The 22,362-nt window shown below is 43.0% G+C and overlaps 1 protein-coding gene across 6 annotated transcripts in view; it reads right to left on the bottom strand.

Moving 5' to 3' along the window:
• Window positions 1–415: 415 nt before the first annotated feature.
• PAG1 (phosphoprotein membrane anchor with glycosphingolipid microdomains 1) overlaps window positions 416–22,362 on the bottom strand; it is a 57,503-nt gene continuing 35,556 nt past the window's right edge. For all 6 annotated transcript variants that reach the window (XM_075270447.1, XM_075270446.1, XM_075270445.1 and 3 more), the window contains 6 exons: window positions 7,515–7,715; window positions 6,685–6,736; window positions 6,184–6,280; window positions 4,191–4,762; window positions 2,424–2,483; window positions 416–1,091 (listed from right to left, as the gene is read on the bottom strand). In XM_075270447.1, coding sequence (XP_075126548.1) covers window positions 738–1,091; window positions 2,424–2,483; window positions 4,191–4,762; window positions 6,184–6,280; window positions 6,685–6,736; window positions 7,515–7,657 — 1,278 coding nt within the window. In that variant the 5' untranslated portion in view covers window positions 7,658–7,715 and the 3' untranslated portion in view covers window positions 416–737. The remainder of the gene's footprint in view (window positions 1,092–2,423; window positions 2,484–4,190; window positions 4,763–6,183; window positions 6,281–6,684; window positions 6,737–7,514; window positions 7,716–22,362) is intronic.

Below are 22,362 nucleotides of genomic sequence, written 5' to 3'. Positions count from 1 at the left end.
CTTCACACATAGCCATAAAAATGCCTGAAAGATATGGAGAGTAGAGAGTGCAATGGACGCCACAGACCTGGATTAAGACCCCCACAGACCATTCTTATCAAAAACCCCTTTGACTTGGGCAGATAATGTGCCCATAGCAAGTGCAATCCGATACAACAAGTTGAGATGATCAATCGTTTCCCCTTCTCAGATATAGAGATTAGGTCCGGCAGCACATTGCGTTTACGTGAGGGGACGTCCAGTTGACCAAAGTAAGTGGCCTTTTGCAGAATTTACACGAAACCCCTTTCCAAACAAAAATTCAATAGGATTATGGAAATAGGAGACATAAAACTGATGCGAAACTTATGAACCAACTCAAAAACATCATACACAGGCTCAGAACAACAATATAAAATGGTGACTGTGAATTGTGACGCTGGCTCCTTGCTCTTCCTTAAGAGTACCGTATAAAGAATATAACAGGATACTTGAGTACCGTATAGATTTGTCAAGCTCAGGATCATCCAGTTTTTGTCCTTTTTTTTGGCAATTTTCCAACGTTAAAAAAATAAAATAAATGGCACATTAAAAAAATATAAGAAAAATAAAAATATGCAAATGTCTTCATGCAGCAGGGAGACTTTCTATGTGCTTTTTCTTTCACATCCACAACTAGGTAGGATATACGATAATCACCCAATAAAAGGATTGTGCTATATTAGCCAGAAAACCCTCAACACTCATTATTGCATTCTTCAAAGTCTAGTGTAGTCTCCATTTTGTTGTAGGTCCCCGATACTTTCATAGTCGCTTTCAGCATGTTGGAGAACCCCCTGACAAGACTGGGAGAAAGGAATAGTCCTGTCCTCTTCATGGCTTAAAGTAGCAATGGCTTCATACTCGGGGTCAGGCCCACCGTTTATTATGTCCATTGACGGTGGTAAGCCAATAAGGTTTGGGCTTTTATCGAGGTCTCTGACTGTTGCGTATGTTCCATTACAGGCCGTTGGCGAGATCTCAACATCTTGGATATAGGAATAATGGGAGAGGTCTTCCTGAAGTCTCAGAGATTGTCCGGTTCTAGACACTCTTGAATACATGGCAGAAATCTAAAATGAAATAATTCATAGAAGTAACAATATTCTAAATATGACTCAATGTATCATAAAGCTGAAAATATCACACTACGCTCTTTAGTCTATAGCTTTCATCAGCCATAGGATCAGAACAACAGACTGAAAACCAAAGGAATGATGGATGTAGACGGGGAAAATAGCTTATTAGCAGTCCCCATATCAGTTAGACCCTTCTACATAGAAATGTACATGAGAACCACTCCAAAATTACTAATTTTCACTCTAAATCTTCACTATAGACCTTAAAAAGGACCTTTCATCACCTCTAACAAGTCCAACTCTTCACATCATTTACTAGTTACTGCTCTACTGATTTCAGCACACTTGGAATTTCTTCGCTAGCCCCCAGGAATCCAAAGCAATCAATGCTGTTAGATTTGGTGCCTAACATACTACTTAGTCTCTGTACTGTCAGGTGGGCGGTGTCAGGCAGGAGCAGACAAGGGATGTGATTCTGATCTCTGACACTGGCTATCTTTGTATGGACCTCTGGATCATACCCACTGCCTGACACCGCCCTTCAGACATTAGAGCTTAAATAGTACATCAGGCACCAAAACTACCTGCGCTTGTTGCTCAGGAATGGTGGGGGCTAGAAAGAAAATTCCAACTGTGTTGGAAACGATGGCACAACTTCTATTACTGGATGCTAAGAACTGGAGTTGGTGAAAGGTCCTCTTTAATTTGGGGATGCAGTGTAAATATCCCTTTCACAGGCCATATATCTGTAGAAAGATCCATACTGGAAGTGCAGACTATGAATGAAATTACTCTCTTATTTTTTGCTCATGTAACCACCATGAACCACTTGAAAATTCACAGTATGTCCCTCGATCCCTGGTTAAAACTCAGTGGGTGGACTCTACTATATACTATACATATATATACTGTATACTATACTATATACTATACTGTAAACATTGCGTCCTCATACAGCTTTGGTCCCCAAGATCCTGTAAAGCTGAATTTGTCACAATGTGATGTCTTGTCACGGGCAGAGAACAAGGGCATTATCAATTACCTCTTTGGAGCAATGGCGACACCCTGATTGCTGCCAAAAGCAGCAATATCCCAGTAAAGGTGGCACAGATTCAGAAGGTGGAAACCCTGTATGATTCAGGTGATCCTAACCTCTATATCTGAGGGGCTGGGATCTGCTGACAGACTCCCTTTCCATCACAAATTCAGCTCTGCTATGTCTGCATTGAGCATTACATGATGTAAAGAAAATGCTCTATATGTAATGTATTAACATATGTCAAGCACAGGGAATGTATTTCATGCGTGCGGTATCTTTATACATACATCATCTTCGGTCAGGCAAGGGTCCTCTTCCCGAGATTTGTAGGATATGCAACTCTGTCTCTAAAAGAAGAGAGAAAGAAAATACAAAAATCAATATCCTGTGAAAAGCTAAAGCCAAGTTTATTCTTCCCGAATCCTCCAGGGTTATTATCCAAGGATTCTGGAACAAAGAGCCTCCTATAGAGAAGTTCATATGTAAAGTGGCAGTCAATGAGCACATCAGCCTTGTAAGCCACGTACATATCATGACACTATAGGGATATCTGGATTCTTATTACTGCAAGAAAAGCAAAAGCGTGCGTCATTGTTTCCAAAAAAAGCCCCTATATTACCTGAATTGTATTGTGTGTGTGGTCACTGTACAGATGTCAGAGGGTCCGTCATCATTAACCTGACTTTTACATTACAAAAACCTGTAATTTCCATAAATGTCTCCGTCCATTGTACTACACACTATTCAGCAGAAAAAAGGTCAAAGTTCTAACAAATCTGCAAATCCATTTACATACCTACCAAAGATGTAAGGGGAAAGCACAAGGATACCGCTCTACAAAATAAGATTTCACATATACCGTACTTTAACTCCTTGTGCGTATATGGTTTGTTGGGAAAATGAAGGGGATGTCTCAGAAGAAGCCGCCATATCTGTGATACGCCATATCAATATTATTAAACTAAGGCAGAGGATTTCATTTGATGTTAGAATTTGGAGCAGACTTTGAGACAGAATTCGCTTCAAAAGCAGCTCCACGTTTCCCCGTGTGAATGTAGTCTTGTAGGCCAGAATTACTCCTATAAGTAGCTCCTCTGTAAGTCAATGTCCAACCCATTAAAGAACCTTGAGTCACAGCTAGGGATTTTAGTCAACTCAATTTAAAGGGAACCTGTCAGGTCGATTTGGGAGACTAAATTACCTACAGGTCCTTATGGACTGGGGATGTAGTGTCCTAAATAGCCCTGTGCTATAAAAAAAAACAAACCCCAAAAAACCCCCACCAAAAACATCCATCTTTATACTTACCTAGAGAGGAGTCCCACCAGTCTGACCTCTAGTGCTCCCAATGCTTGTGCAATTGTTTAGTGAAGCCAGGTAAGTACACCTCGATTTCACTGCGCATGCACCCATGGTCCGGTACATGTGCTATAAAGTCAAGGCGTACTGCCCTGACTGCACAACTGCCAGAAGTACAATAGCTGGGAAAGTATAAAGTTTTTTGTTTTTTTTTCCAAATGCGGGCACAGACAGTATTACATGAGGGTTATTTAGGACACTAAGCTACCTTTCCATAACATAGTGTCTTAAGTAGTGTAGTGTCTTCTTGAATAGACCTGACAGATTCCCTTTAAAGGGATCATCCAGGATAACCACTTTTTTTATATGAGGCCAGAGAAGGTAAAAAAAAAAAAAAAAAAAAAATCTATACTCAACTGTCCCCAATGTGTCTCCCACCGTGGTCCGGTCCCAGTCCCACTGCTCCGGGGTCCTGTTTTGGCGGCAGTCCCTGATGCATGTGACCACTGAGGCCAATCAGCGCCCTAAGGAAAGGACATGGGACGTTACAGGTGACATTTTCGAGTGACGTCCCAGATCCTTTACTCTGACCTCAGTGGACACATGATACAGGAGCAGCAGGACCAGACCATGGAGAATATTACTACTTCCCCCTATAGCAGCAGCCTATGAAACAACAAGTGAGCGCTGCAGTGGAAATGACCATCCACCATATAGGATCATCAGCTCCCATAGAGATAACGGAGGGTCCTCACCTTGTCATCTGTGCATGCTCCACTCTCTAGCTCCTGTTTTTCTTCCTCCGTTTCTTTACTTTGCACATTCTCGTTTTCATCCAATAGCTTTTTAGGAAGAGGCGGAGGGATGTCATCATCTTGATAGGTCGGAGTGCTTCCCGCACTCTGAGTATTGATACTTTGCCTGCTCTTTCTATTATGGTCCACAGAGGCGTATTCTACAACCGCCTCCATTTTACACTCGGCATTTGCTAGATGCTGGATATTCATGGTCAGACTCTTCTCCTCCGCACTGGCCGATGAGCTGATGTCCTTTAGTTCTTTCACTGTCTCGTAGAGAGAGTCCTCAATGATGTTGTCATGGGAAGAGCTGTCTTTCAGGACCTCATACGGCCCCTCATTATACATAGGAACATCGTCCTCGAGACTTTCAGATTCCACATTATTATCTGGAGGGATCTGAGGCAGCTCTCGGGTCTGAGGGCATCTCATAGACTTGCCAGTGAAGTCCTGAGGATCGCACAGGTCGGGGAGTGAGCTCTGCACATCCTCATATGTGGGAACACAGGTTGCTGCGCTGTCCTCTGAAACTGCAAATAATAATAATAATAAATCTGCATCAAACCCAACCTTAATAGAATAAGACACAGAGTAGTGACGAAACTCTACACAATGGAAGACCACTAAATATATTATAATGGGTTAAAAGGGTTGTAGTATTTTCATTGTGGACACTGTGTAATACTTAATTTGTCCTGTTGTGGCGCTGCAGGGAAACAGAACATATACTGTGAAAATTCCTCATAGATTAACACTGTTTCTTACATCTCACCAGTTCACACATGGAACTCTATGGAGAGGAGAGGGGAGGAGGAGTCTTTATTTATTACCTTATTCTGTGAACTGGTAGACTTATCTTGAAGATACAGCAGTCTTAGAAGGTTTCTCTTACTCTCAGTGTATCAAACTATAGCAGCTACAGTTATGTCTTTTCCAGCAGCAGCCGCCTCCTCCCCCTCTCCTCTCCATAGACAAACAATAACTCAGCTTGATAAATGGAGAAGAAAACATATTTCTTAAACAAGATAGATCACAAAGTTTCTTATTTTATAATTCTAGGCATGCTTATCAGGACAGAAAGGAGCGGCAGGGTGCATGAAACATGGAAGCCCTGTTCTCATGATCACGGGGTCCCATCGGTCACATCCACAGTGACCAGATATTTATCTTTTATTTTGTGGATACGTCATAAATGTTGTTAGTGGTGCAGAACCTTTAAAGTGAAGCTGCACTTTTTTACCATAGATTTAAAGGGTTTTCCAAGATTAACTGCACTATTACAACTCAGCTCCCAATCATTTCAATAGCACGGATGGTCATTGTACAGTGTATGGAGCAGTCTGCTTCCAGCTCAGTACACTGTGCAAATAATAGTTTACTGGTGCAGGATCGGGTGTGGGATCTCTAGGAAAATAACACTTTTGAGTCTTGAACAACCCCATTAAAAGATAATCTTCTGGCTGTCTCCACTGAATGGAGTAAGCAGTCCATACTCCTGAATGGAGTATGGTATATCGGTGTCGTTAGTTTTGGCACCGATCTCTGCCCACTGTCAGAAGGGCATTCCTGACAGTATAGCTGGGCTGTGAGGAACGCCTCCCCTAACAATACTCGTCTATGGCCCTGTCCTGCCAGAGGGGGCGTTCCTTACCACTCAGCGATGAAGCTAGGCTGTGAGGAACATCCCGCCATATAAGTCTATGGATGTAATTTTTTTTTTTTTATCCGTGCATGAGAATCCTTTTTGAAATCAGTGGCCAGAGATCAGGTCAGGTGGGACAGCGCCGCACCCCATATCTGAAGGTGAACTCCAACTGCAAGTTTCTTGCACACAGGACACCAATGATTCACTAATACAGAAAAACTTGGTCCAACAATTGGGTTACAATTACTAGTTTCTCGACCAGGCCAAAACTTCTACAATGCTACAGGTTGGAAACAATATACTCACCATCACCAGTGCTGACCGCACCGTTCCGGTAACTGCTGGCCGGCGCCTCCGTTCCCAGGCTAGTCACTGAGTGGCTGTGTGTTTCCTTGTCAGAAGGCTAGAGTTATAGATAGAGTAATAAACAATATAAAGAATGTATTCATAGTATAGGCCGAGGCATCAACCATTGTACAAAAGGACACAGAAAAGGAGTAAAAGAAACATTACTCGTAAAAAACAAGAGATGCTCTTCACAGTCTAGGGCAGGGGTAGGGAACCTTGACATTCCAGCTGTTACAAATCTACAACTCCCAGCATGCATACTAGCTCTGCTGTTCTTGGAACTCCCATGGAAGTGAATGGAGCATGCTGGGAGTTGTAGTTTCACAGCAGCTGGAGAGCCAACGTTCCCTACCCCTGGTCTAGGGTATGGATATTCTTTTCTTTAAGGTGTAAGAACATTTCTAGCTGCACCATTGCCATCACATATACAGTATACTACTCCTAAATGCCACTACTTACCGCATTCATCAGGTTCTCATGGTCACCATTTAGATTTTTATTTTTCTTCCCTCTATGGAATAGAAAAACAATAATTAATCATAAAAATCTTAGAGACGCCTGAGATAAACGAGCAAGACTGGAGATCACAGGACAAGGCGAGCACCGTGCAGTGCTGGAAAGTGAAGTTCCCATCTGCAGTGGAGTCTCTGTTGGAGACTCCTTCACATAAACCACCGAGAATCGGCAGAGAGGAGTCCTGCACGGAGGGATTTCCTCTCCGACTCTTTCAGTTTGAAAATGGTGTCATTGACTTTTAGTTAGGGAATCATAATAGCGCAAGGAACTTAGCGTTGGTTTGTGAGATTGTGTATTTTGGTGAAAAAAACTGACTAATACTACATTGTTGTTTCACCTTTTTTTGCAGGATGTGGCCATGTCCTGTTACATTTATAGGGTGCATGTATGGAGGTGCTGATCTAACAGTGTGGGGCATGACCAGTAGACTGTTCCTTGGCAATGTGCACCCTTTACAAACCTTAAAAGGGGGGATTAAAAGTGCTTTGGGGAGAAGATGAGAAGTGTGGAGTGTGGTAGGGGGCTTGGACCCACCGCCTCATGGACTGAAGGTGTGCCAGTGGTCTCCTGTATTAGCATGGTGGCCTGTTTTCTAGGGCAAATGACGCCAGAATTATATTTCAAGCAGCATAAAAATGACAAGGTGTCGACAAGTGGATTTTTTGGACATCGCTCAGAAACAAGAGTGGTGCTAAGGGTTATAAAAAATTTTTGAGGATAAAAGCAATAAACATAGTAGGGTAGTTATTAAAAACCCGGTGTTGTGATCTCACCTGTCACAGCTGGAGCAGAGGAAGATGAGGACGGTGATAACAAGCAATGTTGATACAACGGCTACTCCGCCATAGGATATAAGGAGGACTTGTTCACTGCTGAGCTCCCAGCTCCCAGCTATTCTCTGTAAGATCGGGGCCATTGTCAGCGACTGGGTATGTATTCACACTGAGGCTTCATTTGTATCACTGGATTTGTTTCTGCAAGATAAAAAAAAAAAAGTGCATTCAGATATTTGTATCATCTAAAGAGTTAACACAGAAATGACTGCAAATATTACATTATTAGGTATGAAGCGTATTCCCTTTCCACAAAAAACAGGAATGAATCCATGCTAAAAAACAAAACAAAACAAAAAATTGCGACAGTAACTTTACAAAAATAGAAATGCATTCCACGTGTGACCACAAGGTGGCAGCTCAGCTCTGTTTTCTGATTAACTAAGAAAAAGCAGAGGATGCTTGGTGGAGAGAACTGGCCATAGACATGAGAACATCGATGGGATATAAATCAGGACATAGATATTAGATAATTATTGGTGATGATGAATGATCCTCAACATCAGGCTCTGCCCAGCAAAGTGTGGATGCAGGACAGACTGAGCTTTGTAGCAATGCACTTGCTGTGAACTTCTGGTGTCCAGCTTCGTAAACCATACAATGTCCACCAAAGACAGATCTCAGTAAATAACTTTCCTCCGTCAGTGATTTGCTAGATGTTTCTTATGATACGTATAACTTTACATATCAAGAAAAGGCATACACCATGACAAGAAGCATCGAAATTATGATTGTGATACATGTATGTAGATACTTGCAGCGCCGCACCTCCCATGGGGCAACCTGAAGCGACAGCTTCAGGCGGCGCTATGCCAGGGCCTCGGGAGGCTGGCATTTTTGCTGACCTAAGCCAGTCCAGGACAAGCTGTCCTGGACTGGCTTAGCGTCACCGTGTCTGCAGCCCAACACGGGAAGCGAGCGGTGTATTGGGGCGGCCCTGCTGGACGCAGCACTGCTCCAGCGGCCGCCCCTCACACTCAGGCAGAGAGCAGGTCCTATCCCTTCTTGGGGAGAAGCCCACCCAGAGCCTTTCCGCTCTACGACCCGGCCAAAATGGCAGCTACTCGCGGCTCCGGAGCGCCGCAGCCATGCTGCCTGCTCTGCCTGGCCAGACCACTCTCTCGACGGCGGCAGCGACTGTGCAACCTCCCTCAGAACCCGACACAGCTGCGGAGCGCCACTCAGCGAGAGACACTGCCTTCATCGGCTCGGTCAGCACAGTAAGTACACCGGGACACTGTAGTGTGCAGGTAGGGGGAAAGGGGAATTGCTTGGGGAGGGGGGGTTTAAGGGTGGGGGAAAGAGGGGCTGGTGAGGGAGAGCCGGGGTGCAGCAGGAGAGGCTGGGGGCCTGCGAGGTTGGGGTTGCCACGAGGTGCTGCGGTGGGAGGGGACCCGAGCCATGCAACACAGAGGGGGGATGGGGCGCCAGGGTGGGAAGGAGCATCAGCCCCAGGAATCTAAGGGGTCAGGTGCGTGGGTCGGGGGGTGAACAAGACGCAGCCGGTAGGTAGAGATACCACAGTGCCAAGCGAGGGACAATGGGGGTCGGGGGTGCGTTAGGGTTGGCACGTTTGCGCCCCGCGAATCAAAAGCGGCAGCGATTGGTTACATATAGGCGGCTCAGCGCCACTGCCAACCCGCAGACGAAGTCGTGGGCAGATGCTAGTGTTACAATAAATGAAGGGTTGTCTAATGGCAGTCTGATCTGACCTCGTGAGTGGGGTACTACATTGTAATGGAATGGAAATTGAAGACATTTTTAGACTAAGGCCCCACGGAATGACCCGAAGCAATAAAGCGCTGCGAGAAAAACTGCGGCGCCAACGCATTGTGTTTCTTCCCGCAGCACTTTAAACAGAAAGTTCACCGAGTTTTCCTCTACGGACTTTCTGTTGCAATTATACCCATTTCTGTAGATATAATTGACATGCTGCGATTTCCATAACCGCGCCGGATTTGGAATTCGCGGCGTGTCCGCTCTGTGTTTTATACTGCAAAGTGGGCATGGGATTCACTTGAATCCCATCCACTTTGCCTGTAATGTAAAACGCCATGATTTTTCCCGTGGCGTTTCCGCCGTGGGCGAATTGTGGCATTTACGGCCCGTGAAGCCCCGGCCTTAAAGAGGTTTTATCCCTCATAATGATCTTCAATCATACTAATATTATAAATGTGAAAGTTGGATGTTTGTTAGTCAATCACTCAAAAACGGCTGAACAGATTTGAATGAAATTTCACAAAAAGATAGATTGTAACCTCGATTACCACGTCGGCTACATTTTATCCCCGTAAATGTCATGGCTTCACGACTGTTTTGAATTTATGTTCACATACTATATTACACTGCTCGTGGCAGCAGCTTTTCTCAGGTTCTGATAAAGCCAGGTCTGTTATCTTTCTATGAAAACACACAGCTAACCCTCAGTCCATTGTGTACATGCATTTGCATATTATCTTATTTGCTCCAGGCAGAGTGCTGACACACTGGATCGGAAAACACCTTTAATCCAAATTGGCAGTTTGCCAATTTTAAACATACTAATTTATTGCAAAATTCTAAAACAACGGAAGTTATGGAGGAAGCCAGAAGTCACAGAGTTCTCCTCAAGCGGAGCTGAGGGGGATCATCGACGCCAATAACATGCTCATTATATGGTGTCCCAGCTAGCTGCTGAGATGCCGGAACAATCACGGGCACAGCACGAGGAATGAGTTCAGTGGCAGGCCAGCTTGGCAGCTGCGCAGGTGGATTATCAACACCAAGAACACGCTTATTATATGGCATCCCAGCGAGCTGCTACAGATGCCAGAACAATCACAGGCATGGCGTGAGGACAAGTTCAGCAGCAGGACAGCTTAAGATGTGCCGAAACACCAGAGCAGGCAAACCACTAACGGCAGCAATTTGCTGTATATAGGCGGGTCATCGGCGCCAACAACACGCAGATGAAGTCGCGGGCAGAGGCTAGTGTTAAAATAAAAACATAGTGATTACAGTGACTGTGCAAATAGTTTGCCTAATAATATTTGCTCAGTTTGTACCTCACACAGAGCTGTGTGCCTCCATGGTTTCAGACTACAAACAAACCCCATATAGTCAGATCCTCCACGCATATGTATCCTTTGTTACCGTCTGTAGAATAGCAAGGAAAGGGGTCAGATAGAAGGAGCATGACAATGACATAAGACTACATCTAGGACTTGTAGTCTATTTCCATGGACACACATAGTTCTGAATAGGAACTGTATACATGAAACCTTGTGTTTGAGACATTTCACAACGTAAATGTGCACACTGCTTTAAAAATAGAACAGAGACGTGGCCTAGGACTGAAGGAGTTAAAGAATATATGAAAATCTTTTTGTAGATAATAAACCAGCCACGTTTTATTATGAGATCATTTACTACAGCGAATGTACAGCTGGAAATGTGAGCTTAGAAAACGCTGTTACTTTAGAAACCTTGGAACTGCGCAAAATAAAAGGGACTTGGAAAAACAAGTCGGAAAAAACTGAATAACCCAAGTGGTTGTCAGGGAGATGGTGACAATATTAGGTGTAGTGTTACCGCAGCAGCACAATGCGACTTCTCTCCCTGGACCGAATTACACCGCATCAACATTCACAGGATATTCACGTAATTTATACCTTAGAGCGGCAGTAAAATCAATATTTCATTCCAGGAGCGCAGAGCTGAAGTGTAAAAGTGATGCTCGGGGTTATTATACCGCAGCCCATTCAGCAATAAGCCACATATTGTTTTATTGAAAAGCTGAAACCTGTTCTGATCAGGAAAGTTATTGTCAGGAGATAAGACGGGGCCAGACCTCTCGGGTAGAGGACAAGATGTGTGATAACATACTGGAAAGTTTTTATACCTACAGTGTTGGCCAAAAGTATTGGCACCCCTGCAATTCTGTCAGATAATACTCATGTTCTTCCAGAAAATGATTGCAAGCACAAATTCTTTGGTATTATTATCTTCATTTAATTTGTCTTCAATGGAAAACCACAAAAAGAATTGTCAAAAAGCCAAATTGGATATAATTCCACACCAAACAGAAAAAAGGGGTGGGCAAAAGTATTGGCACTGTTTGAAAAATCATGTGATGCTTCTCTAATTTGTGTAATTAACAGCACCTGTTACTTACCTGAGGCACCTAACAGGTGGTGGCAATAACTAAATCACACTTGCAGCCAGTTGAAATGGATTAAAGTTGACTCAACCTCTGTCCTGTGTCCTTGTGTGTACCACATTGAGCATGGAGAAAAGAAAGAAGACCAAAGAACTGTCGGAGAACTTGAGAAGCAAAATTGTGAGGAAGCATGAGCAATCTCAAGGCTACAAGTCCATCTCCAAAGACCTGAATGTTCCTGTGTCTACTGTGCGCAGTGTCATCAAGAAGTTTAAAGCCCATGGCACCGTGGCTAACCTCCCTAGATGTGGATGGAAAAGAAAAATTGACAAGAGATTTCAACGCAAGATTGTGCGGATGGTGGATAAAGAACCTCGACTAACATCCAAACAAGTTCAAGCTGCCCTGCAGTCTGAGGGTACAACAGTGTCACCCCGTACTATCTGTCGGTGTCTGAATGAAAAGGGACTGTATGGTAGGATACCCAGGAAGACCCCACTTCTTACCCAGAGACATAAAAAAGCCAGGCTGGAGTTTGCCAAAACTTACCTGAGAAAGCCAAAAACGTTTTGGAAGAATGTTCTCTGGTCAGATGAGACAAAAGTAGAGCTTTTTGGGAAAAGGCATCAACATAGAGTTTACAGGGGAAAAAAAGAGCCCTTCAAAGAAAAGAACACGGTCCCTACAGTCAAACATGGCGGAGGTTCCCTGATGTTTTGGGGTCGCTTTGCTGCCTCTGGCACTGGACTGCTTGACCATGTGCATGGCATTATGAAGTCTGAAGACTACCAACAAATTTTGCAGCATAATGTAGGGTCCAGTGTGAGAAAGCTGGGTCTCCCTTCAGCAGGACAATGACCCAAAACACAGTTCAAAAAGCACCAGAAAATGGTTTGAGAGAAAGCACTGGAGACTTGTAAAGTGGCAGCAATGAGTCCAGACCTGAATCCCATAGAACACCTGTGGGGGAGAGATCTCTTGATGGCAGTTTGGAGAAGGCCCCCTTCACATCTCAGGGACCTGGACCAGTTTGCCAAAGAAGAATGGTCTAAAATTCCAGTAGAGCCTTGTAAGAAACTCATTGATGGTTACCGGAAGCGGTTGTTCGCAGTTATTTTGTCTAAAGGTTGTGCTACCAAGTATTAGGCTGGGGGGGCCAATACTTTTGTCTGGCCCATTTTCGGAGTTTTGTGTAAAATGATCAATGATTTGACTTTTTTTTTCATTCTCTTTTGTGCTTTTTCTTTGGAAGAAAAATAAATGAAGATATTAATACCAAAGAGTTTGTGCTTGCAATCATATACTGGAAGAAAATGAGTATTATCTGACAGAATTGCAGGGGTGCCAATACTTTTGACCAACACTGTATAACAATGGCGGTATATGCCATAAAGCAGGATGTAGGTTCAGATAGCAACAAAGAAAAGGCTATTCAATACGTATTTGAAGAACTATAGACAAAAAGATTCGGTAAAAAGTTCCATAACAATGTAGCAAGAATACCACCACCAAGTTTGACAATAAAAACAGCATATATTGTAAAGAGATCCTAACATGTCCTCAAATCCCTTAAAGGGATTGTCCAGTTTCGGCAAATAAATGTTACAGTTTGTGTAGCGAAAAGTTATACAATTTTCCAATATAATTTCTATATCAATTCCTTGCGGTTTTCTAGATCTCTGCTGGCTGTCATACTTTGTTTACTTCCAGGGGATAAGAATCAGTCCATGGTCATGTGATATGCAGTCCATGGTCATGTGATATGCAGTCCATGGCTATGTGATATGCAGTCCATGGACATGTGATATGCAGTCCATGAACATGTGATATGCAGTCCATGGACATGTGATATGCAGTCCATGGACATGTGATATGCAGTCCATGGTCATGTGATATGCAGTCCATGGTCATGTGATATGCAGTCCATGGTCATGTGATATGCAGTCCATGGTCATGTGATATGCAGTCCATGGCCATGTGATATGCAGTCCATGGCCATGTGATATGCAGTCCATGGTCATGTGATATGCAGTCCATGGTCATGTGATATGCAGTCCATGGTCATGTGATATGCAGTCCATGGTCATGTGATATGCAGTCCATGGTCATGTGATATGCAGTCCATGGTCATGTGATATGCAGTCCATGGTCATGTGATATGCAGTCCATGGTCATGTGATATGCAGTCCATGGTCATGTGATATGCAGTCCATGGTCATGTGATATGCAGTCCATGGTCATGTGATATGCAGTCCATGGACATGTGATATGCAGTCCATGGTCATGTGATATGCAGTCCATGGCCATGTGATGGACAAAGAGGTGCAAAGCTAGTAATAGAGCCCTCATACATTTGAGTTCCATGAAAATGGGCAAAAATAGAAAATATTTTTGTGATGTTCCATTAAAAGACACTGTCGGTCATGTGAATAGCTCCCGTTCACATACAGTGAATTTTATGCAACCATGCGATGGCTGATTTTCACTGCCATGTTACTGTAAGCTTACAGTCACAGTTCAGTGATCAGACAGCTGTTTTGTAACAAGTTGTGCACTTGTGTGTCCATCACGTGACTACCGACAACATACAGATGTTGCATTTGCCAAAAGGGTGGGGATGTTACTTCAAATAGCAGTGTCTCTGGCTTCAACCACATAGATAACCAGTGTCACATGAAATCTAACATTCTCAGCTTTCATATGCTATCAAGATAACAGTATTTGCTATAAACAATCCAGATATATCACTAGCTAAAAACATGGTTGGGAATTTGAGCTTTATATGCAGCATATCTCTGTTTTTATTAAAGAGCAGCAATCTTGGCAGCAAATGAAAGCTGAGACTCTAAGCTTTAACTTGACACCAGACACACTAACTTTTGTAGGTATATTACTGGAAATTCAGCTATTTTAAGTGACCCTCCCCTCTTTTGTCAACTGCTATATAGAGGACAGGTGTACAGAACAGATTATCTGGTAATATTTAGTTATAGGGTTTCTAATAAGTACGATAGTATCAACTGCACTTTACTGTAGTAATAGACTAATATTTTTCTTCCATAATAGCAATGGGTTCGCCTTACCCATAGGGCCCTAAGAGCAGCTGCACAGGTTGTGTATACGGTATGCCCATGACGTATAGTTGTACATTTAACTACAATGTGTATATACTATACTGTATATGGGATTGTGGCTGTTGCTGTATTTTATGGCTGGCGAGCCTTTAAACAGTTAAGTCGCGTACGTGACATGCGAGGTTTTGCTCGCCACCGTCCTACATTCATGTGTTTAGCAACAAAACAAATCCCCTCTGCCTCAGCGGACCAGGACAGTAAAAACTAATCTAGCATCTCTTGGGAATTCCTTCCAAGCAGGTTTCCTCCAGCACAGCCACACCGCCAATGTAATTATACAATCTAATGAACTGAAACTAATGTCATCTCAAAAATCTTTACAGCTAATGAAAAACAGGTTTCTTCCTCCATATCCTACAGTATACACAGCTACGACAATACACACATACAATATAACATCTTCTTATACAGATATAAAGATGTTAGCAGATTATAAATGGGCGCTCCCTACTGTGACTAATGTGGAGCTCACACAACGGTAATGACCAAGATTGGACAGTAACACACGGCATAAAATCTAATGGAGAACGGATACATTAGCGGCAGGTGTCTAGTGGAATCACGTATGCTATATACATGCGCTTATGTGATTATATTCTTAGAAAGAAAATAGTGCATGACAAATAGGGATTTGTGGAAATTAATAGGTGTTAATGCTTTAGGTGAAGGGTTTTTTCTTAATAAACCAACTAATATAGCGCTAACATATTCTGCAGTGCTAATCAGATATTGTCATTACTTATCACAAGTAGAGCTCACTATCTACTTTCCCTATCAGGAGGTCTTTGGAGTGTGGGAGGAAACCATTGCAAACAAAGGGAGATTATACAAACTCTATGCAGATATTGTCCTTGGATGGATTTGAATCCAGGACTCCAGCGCTGCAAGGGACACAATTATGTTACCTTACAGAATAGAGCATGCAAACATGATTCCATCAGACTTGATGGGCAATTTATACCGTAAATCCACTATGATCGTGGGCGGGAAGTCTTAGAAAGGTGACAGACAAAGGCTAAGGTGACACGTAATCGCTGCAAAAAAATAAAAAATAAAATAAAAATCACTTTTCCCACTGCATTTTTCTTTGCAATCCCCTCGGGTTTTCCTCTGCAGACTTTCCACCCCTATCATACCCATATGGAAAATTCCAACAATTCCATAGGTAAATGAGACATATTGCGATTTTCGAAAACGTAACTTTACCACTGCAGATTTTTATTTTCTGCAATGTGGGGATGGGATTAACCAGAATCCGATCCACTTTGCAGGTACGGTAATACGCAGCGTTTCGCAATTTAGGGCCTCGGCCAAAAAAGAAGTATAAGATTGTTGGATCAAGCGACACTGTTTGTTTGCAGTCTATTACCATACAAACACGTAGTTTTGCAGAAAAATTGCAGTTTTTATTTTCATTTTACATATAATAAAACAATAGTAATGGTTATGGTGAATATATTCCGTTTATGGTTACACATATCATCCAGATGACATGTCATTTAGTAACACCCATACGCCATGACGCCTTCAGAATTCATCACGTATAATAGATGGATCTCCGCAGACATTTATTCACAAACATCATATAAGTTCTCCGAACAAAAGAAGCGGCGCACGATTCCACGAACAATCTCCGCATGATCCTCCATAGTAATGAAGGAATATTAAGCGACTTGTGGCTCCAAAGCCGACAAACCTGTAGGCATATAATGTGCAGATAAATCATATCTGAGGAGAAGATCAGCCCCATCCTCCTTACATTAATGCAACAGAAATGTAATTGTGGAGCTTAAGAGAGGGAAGGAGAGGCATTAATTAAATTACAGCCGCTAATTAGCTTGTCTTGTCATTTCAATTCGGTGAGCTCCGCTGGCTGGACCAGATAAATCAAGCGTGCCTGCCTCGCCCTGACACTAATACATTTTATTCAGACCCCAAATGACATGTGTGTAGAGTTGGAGGTTAATGCATGGCGAGGATCATCGGCTCCGCTTAGCAATGATTTGTTCTTCTGATTTGTTTGCATCGGTCGTTTAGTCATTTCTCCATATTATCCTTACCGGGTGCAATAATCTAGTGATGATTGGATGACAATATTAAAGACCACTCAATGAAGTCAAATGTGATAAGATTTATTCCTGTCTCCAAGAGGGATGTGGAGATCATAAAAATGTGAAGGTCACTTCAGCGGGATCCCATGAGTCTCCTTATAACTAAATACAAAATATTTATAAAGGTAAGTCTAGGTTTACACCTGTGCGAGGCTGCCAACCCCTAATCCACAAGCAGGATTTTTCTCTCTGCATTTTCCCACCTTTCTTGGTTGGAAACCTAGAGGACCCCATTATAGTCTATGGGGTCTGCGGGTTTCCGCTGGGTAACCGCCGTTTAAAGGGGCTCTATCCCTGGGAAAAGTCATTTTTAACTAATCACATCCTTGCATAGCCTTTAGAAAGTCTATTCCACACCTACCTGTAGTATGTAGATTGCCTCAGTGGTTTCTGAATAAGTCCGTTTTTATTCTTATGCTAATGAGCTTCCAGCCAGCACAGGAAGTTCCCAGCAGCACTCGTCTCTGCTATTATCTCCTACTGTATGTGTGTGTGCAAACAGGAAGCTGATTCATCATCATCAGCAGCCTGTGCTGTATACACCCACAGGAAACAATAGCAAAGAGGGTGCACGATGCATCGTGCACCCAGTCTAATTAGCATATGAATAAAAACGGACTTATTCAGAAACCACTGAGGCAATCTACATACTAAAGGTAGGTGTGGAATAGTCTTTCTAAAGGCTATGCAAGGATGTCATTAGTTAAAAATTACTTTCCCAATGATAGAGCCCCTTTAAGCAGATTAGGTTTCCGTTTGTCGGGTCCTGTTGGGGACCCATCGAATGGAAACGTGAACGTAGTGTAAGGCTATGTTCATCTGTAAAATATCCACCTGAAATTAGTGCATGGAAATATCCTGCACGCTCAGCTTTTTTGTCCACTGCTTTCAGATTTGAAACGACAGACGCCATTATAGTCAGTGGGGAGAGTCGGGTTCTGTACATAACCGCTATTTAAGCAGTCCTCTGATGGACCAGAACAATGGAAGTCAACGCTAATGTGAACTTAGCGTAATTCATCAGACAAGTCCAATATTCAAAAATTATATAAAACGAATACAAGTAGATTGTCAATTCATTGTAATGGAGAAGTTGATATACAACAGAAATACCCAACACAAGGAATTTTTATGGCCTAGCTCTGATTCTGGCCTATCCATAAACTGTCGGACTCCACAATCTGTATCAAAATGACGGAAAGAATTTAAGGAATAAGTGGCGAGAATAAAGAAAAGGGAATCAATAAAGCTGAGGTACAAGCCAAGGGTTTGAGGCCTACATCAGGTAGGTTTCCTGACAGAAATCTCAGGTGTATCATATACAGTAGCGCATGTTGCCCACTGACTCCAAACATAGAAACAATGGTGCAAATTTATTAATGAAAATGTGCTAAAATTCTGGCACAACTAGAGCTAAAAAACCTTTTGTACATGCTGTATACCATATTTATTATTTGTTTTAGACACTTTCTGAGTCTCATCCAACAAGAGGGCATGACTTAATGGGAAGGGGTTGGTGACTTACTGGAAAAGGACTGCGGTCTGAGATGCACCAAAAAAAGTCCTCACTGATGTGCAGGGGTACGTGCCCCGGTGGAGGAGATATCAGTGATGTTATTTTTGGCACGGGCCTTACAGCCTAGTGTCATCATTGGGCTGTAAGGAATGACCCTGCAACCCGACAGTATTCTTTCATAGATTTGTACTGTCATGGGTTGGGGGCAGGGGTGAACCTACCCCTTTCGCAGCCCGAAGCGAACTACAGAAAGCCGCCCGCGCCCCCCCCCCCCCGTGGCGGAGTGAAGGGGGCATGGCGGAGCGAAGGGGGCGGGGCTTAGCGCCGTTCGCAGGCAGAGAGCAGGCACGGAGAGGACCTGCTCTCTGCCTGAGCGTGAGGGGAGGCTGCTGGAGCAGCGCTGCTCCAGTGGCCTCCCCAAACCACCGCTCGGTGCTAAGCCAGTCCAGGACAGCTTGTCCTGGACTGGCTTAGGTAATCAAAAATGCCGCCCTCCCTGGGGTCCTGACATAGCGCCGCCTGAAGCGGTCACTTCAGGTCGCCTCATGGGAGATGCGGCGCTGGTTGGGGGTGGGCTATTGGAAAAGTCTTCACCATCTCACCAATGAGGACAATATCTCTCAGTGATTAATAAGCAAAGTATTCAGGATTATTGCAATATCGACAAGGTTTATGATTCTATCCCAGCAAAAGCTAAGTGTTGTCTAACCTTCCCCTCTAAAGATATCCTTTATATAAGATTATAAAAATAAGTGCACAGATACAATTTCTACCGGTGTGGTCTTCAAGGTTCTTCTGTTCCTTTCCTCAAGGTTTCTCTCTCCCAGGTAGAAATAAAATGTTATAGTTAATATTGCAACTAAGCAGAAAATACATGCTTGCCAAGGTTTTCTGAGTGATCAAGGTCTCATACAAGGCTTTACTGGAGACACCTGGTCATTTCACTCATTTGACAAACAAAAATATATATAATATAGGAAATAATATTTCAATTCAATTATGATAAGAATTTATTTTAACCACAGGGTTGTTCCTTACCGCCCAGCGGTGACACTATGCTTTAAGGCTTGCTTTTCTGACAGTGGGGAGAAGTCGTTGCTGAAACGAACACCACCGATATCTCCACCACTGAAGCGCATACCGGAATACTGACATTGCGCTGAATTCAGTGCCCTGTCTGCTTTGTAGCTTGCGTATATACTCGAGTATAAGCCGAGTTTTTCAGCACAGTTTTTATGCTGAAAAAGCCCCCCTTGGCTTATACTCGAGTCAAGAAACTTGAGTCGGCAAGACACCTGTGGACCTGTGATTTTTCAGGTAGTATTGCCAGACTGCTGCCGCCGCTGGTTTCCTGCATCGGCAGAAGAAAGGCGATGCTGTGGGCCACGACACCAAAACCCTCCCCGGCATACACTTGTATTGCCGTCTATGGGACTTACAAGCAAATGATTCCGTGTTCAAGTCCCCTAGGGACTAATAAAATAGTGAAAAAAAAAAAGCTTTAAAAAAAAAAAAAAAGTAAAAAAAAAAAAAGTTGTAAATCCCTCCTTTCTCTAGAATACATATAAAAGTAGAAAATGACTGTGAAACACAAACACATTAGGTTTCCCTGTGTCTGACAGTGCCCGATCTACTGAATATAGGGGATCTGCAGTGCTCCTGTTCTGTCGGGAGAGGTTAATAGGAGCACTGCAGATACCCTATATTCAGCCAGGCTGAATTCCAAGTGGGGGGAAAAAAAAAAACACTCCTCAAGCTCAGGGAAGGGGCAGACAGACAACCAAAACACCCCCTCCCCTTCCCCAGCAAGTACTGCACCCAAAAACTCCAACCATTTTAATTTTTGAAATTTTCCAATATCTGCTGCATCCCCCCCCCTCCTCCTCCTCAGCTTCTACTCGAGTCAATATGTTTTCCCAGTTTTTTGTGGTAAAATTAGGAGCCTCAGCTTATATCCGGGTTGGCTTATACTTGAGTACATATGGTAATACTGCATTATAAATGATGGCATATTAGACAGTTTTCAGTTTAAGGATTGATCAAATTTATCATCCAGTATCCTGCACTGTATTAGATCAGGTGAATTATAGGACTGCCTAGTCTATATTTGCACTGTGTATCTATTATATTAGGCTTTATGATTCCTAGGATTTCTCTATCTGCCATGAGCTTGTATGTGTTTTTCTCTCTTGTTATATACTACTGTACCATCTATGAAACTGTATCACTGAAATTTCCCCATTGTGGGACTATTAAAGGATTATCTTATCTTATCTTTACTTGTAAATCTGTCCCAATGTATGCCATGTGCTATATGGTTTTTGGGATTGCCTTTGTGTAGGTAAGTGTAGTCAGCTGTGCATAAGAAAATAAGCTATACCAATATATACCGGCCCAACAGAGACCAAAAAGACACTACTGGAGCCCTATGGATACATTTAAGAGTTTTATCCTATATGGCGTACACACTAAAAGTAAACCTTGGATTTAGTGCACAAAGACCCTCACTGACCTTTTTCAATAGGTTCTCTGAAATGCAGAAAATTGTTGGAAATGTTAGAAAACTGTCGCTCACTATATGTCTGATACTTCATATGGCTACGTACAGCCGGCCATAAGGCGCTTGTATTATACAATTTGCATTGCTATGGTACTACGACTCCCGTCCGGGCTGCACGTCTAATAATCTCAGCTAATAGCATTCTAAGGGCTATGCTGCACTAAATTCAGGTTAATAGACTAGTGGTCTGGACAGGATCTGCAGTAATAATATGGACCATACACACAATGACCATGTGAGCGTGCCCTAACCATACCCAACAATGACAACACCAAAGAGTTAAAAGACAGGCCGCACCTAGTAACCGCATAGTCCTGACGCTTCTTGTTGGAGAAGATGGTGAACAAAGGGTTACACAAATCCTGTCCAGTAACTAATGTTTTTTTCTTCGCTGCAGTCTGTAAATCTTCGCATAAATCTAACCATGACACAAAACAGCACAGTATGTAAATGAGACATTAGCTTGCTAGTCTCACCCTCCGCCACAATGTGATGAAATTATCTCGGCCGAACATAATATTGTGACATTGAATAAAAACAACTGCTGTAAACGGGAGTTAAGAAATTCGGAACATAAATCTGTATTGCGAGATTTATTTATGTGTCAGGCCGGGCGAGGAGAGAAGGAAGAGATTTCCAGTTGATTGCATTTATTAAATTCTGAGAAGCAATGTTCAGTGAGGCAATACTTGGAGGATCCTGATAACACCCGGGCTATGCTCTAATTCACACACTAAGTGCCACTGATGAGCCTTAAACCCCTCTAAAGCCCCCTTTACACTAGCTGCATACATAATACAGGTGTATGACATCTCATAGAGTTGAGCTCATCGCCCTGTGTGTCACTTAAAGGGGTATTCCAACCAAGGACATTTAGGACCTTGACCGATTCGGCAAAATAGGAAATGATCGAAGTTCTAAGAATACTAAACCTAGTATGAAGGATTAAAGTATAGTATAGCATTTTGATTTGACACAAACAGTCTAGTAGAAAACCTGCAGGGGACACAGGGGTTAATATACCACTTAGCAGTTCTATCGTCAGAAGATGCCTATAAGGGGCGCTCAAGAGCACAGTAGGGAGATGGCTGCTCCAGCTAGTTGTCTTACAGCCAGATACAGGACAGTAGGAAGGAGGTGCAGGAACATGGCTGATCTCCTGGGACACATAATGGTTCGTTCATACATGTTTTCAGGTTTAAGGGCTCGTTCACAGGGGGCAAGAGGGGGCAGATTTTGGCGCTAAATCCACGTCATAATCCGCCCCCTCACAATGGAGGTCTATGTAGACTGCTCGCTTAATTTTTCCCGTGAGCGGCATGTTGCCGT

The sequence above is a fragment of the Leptodactylus fuscus genome, chromosome 4, assembly GCF_031893055.1.
Source record: "Leptodactylus fuscus isolate aLepFus1 chromosome 4, aLepFus1.hap2, whole genome shotgun sequence".
In the NCBI taxonomy this organism is placed as follows: domain Eukaryota; kingdom Metazoa; phylum Chordata; class Amphibia; order Anura; family Leptodactylidae; genus Leptodactylus; species Leptodactylus fuscus.
Note: the sequence above shows the minus strand (reverse complement) of the source record. Positions and strands in the feature narration are given on the sequence as shown.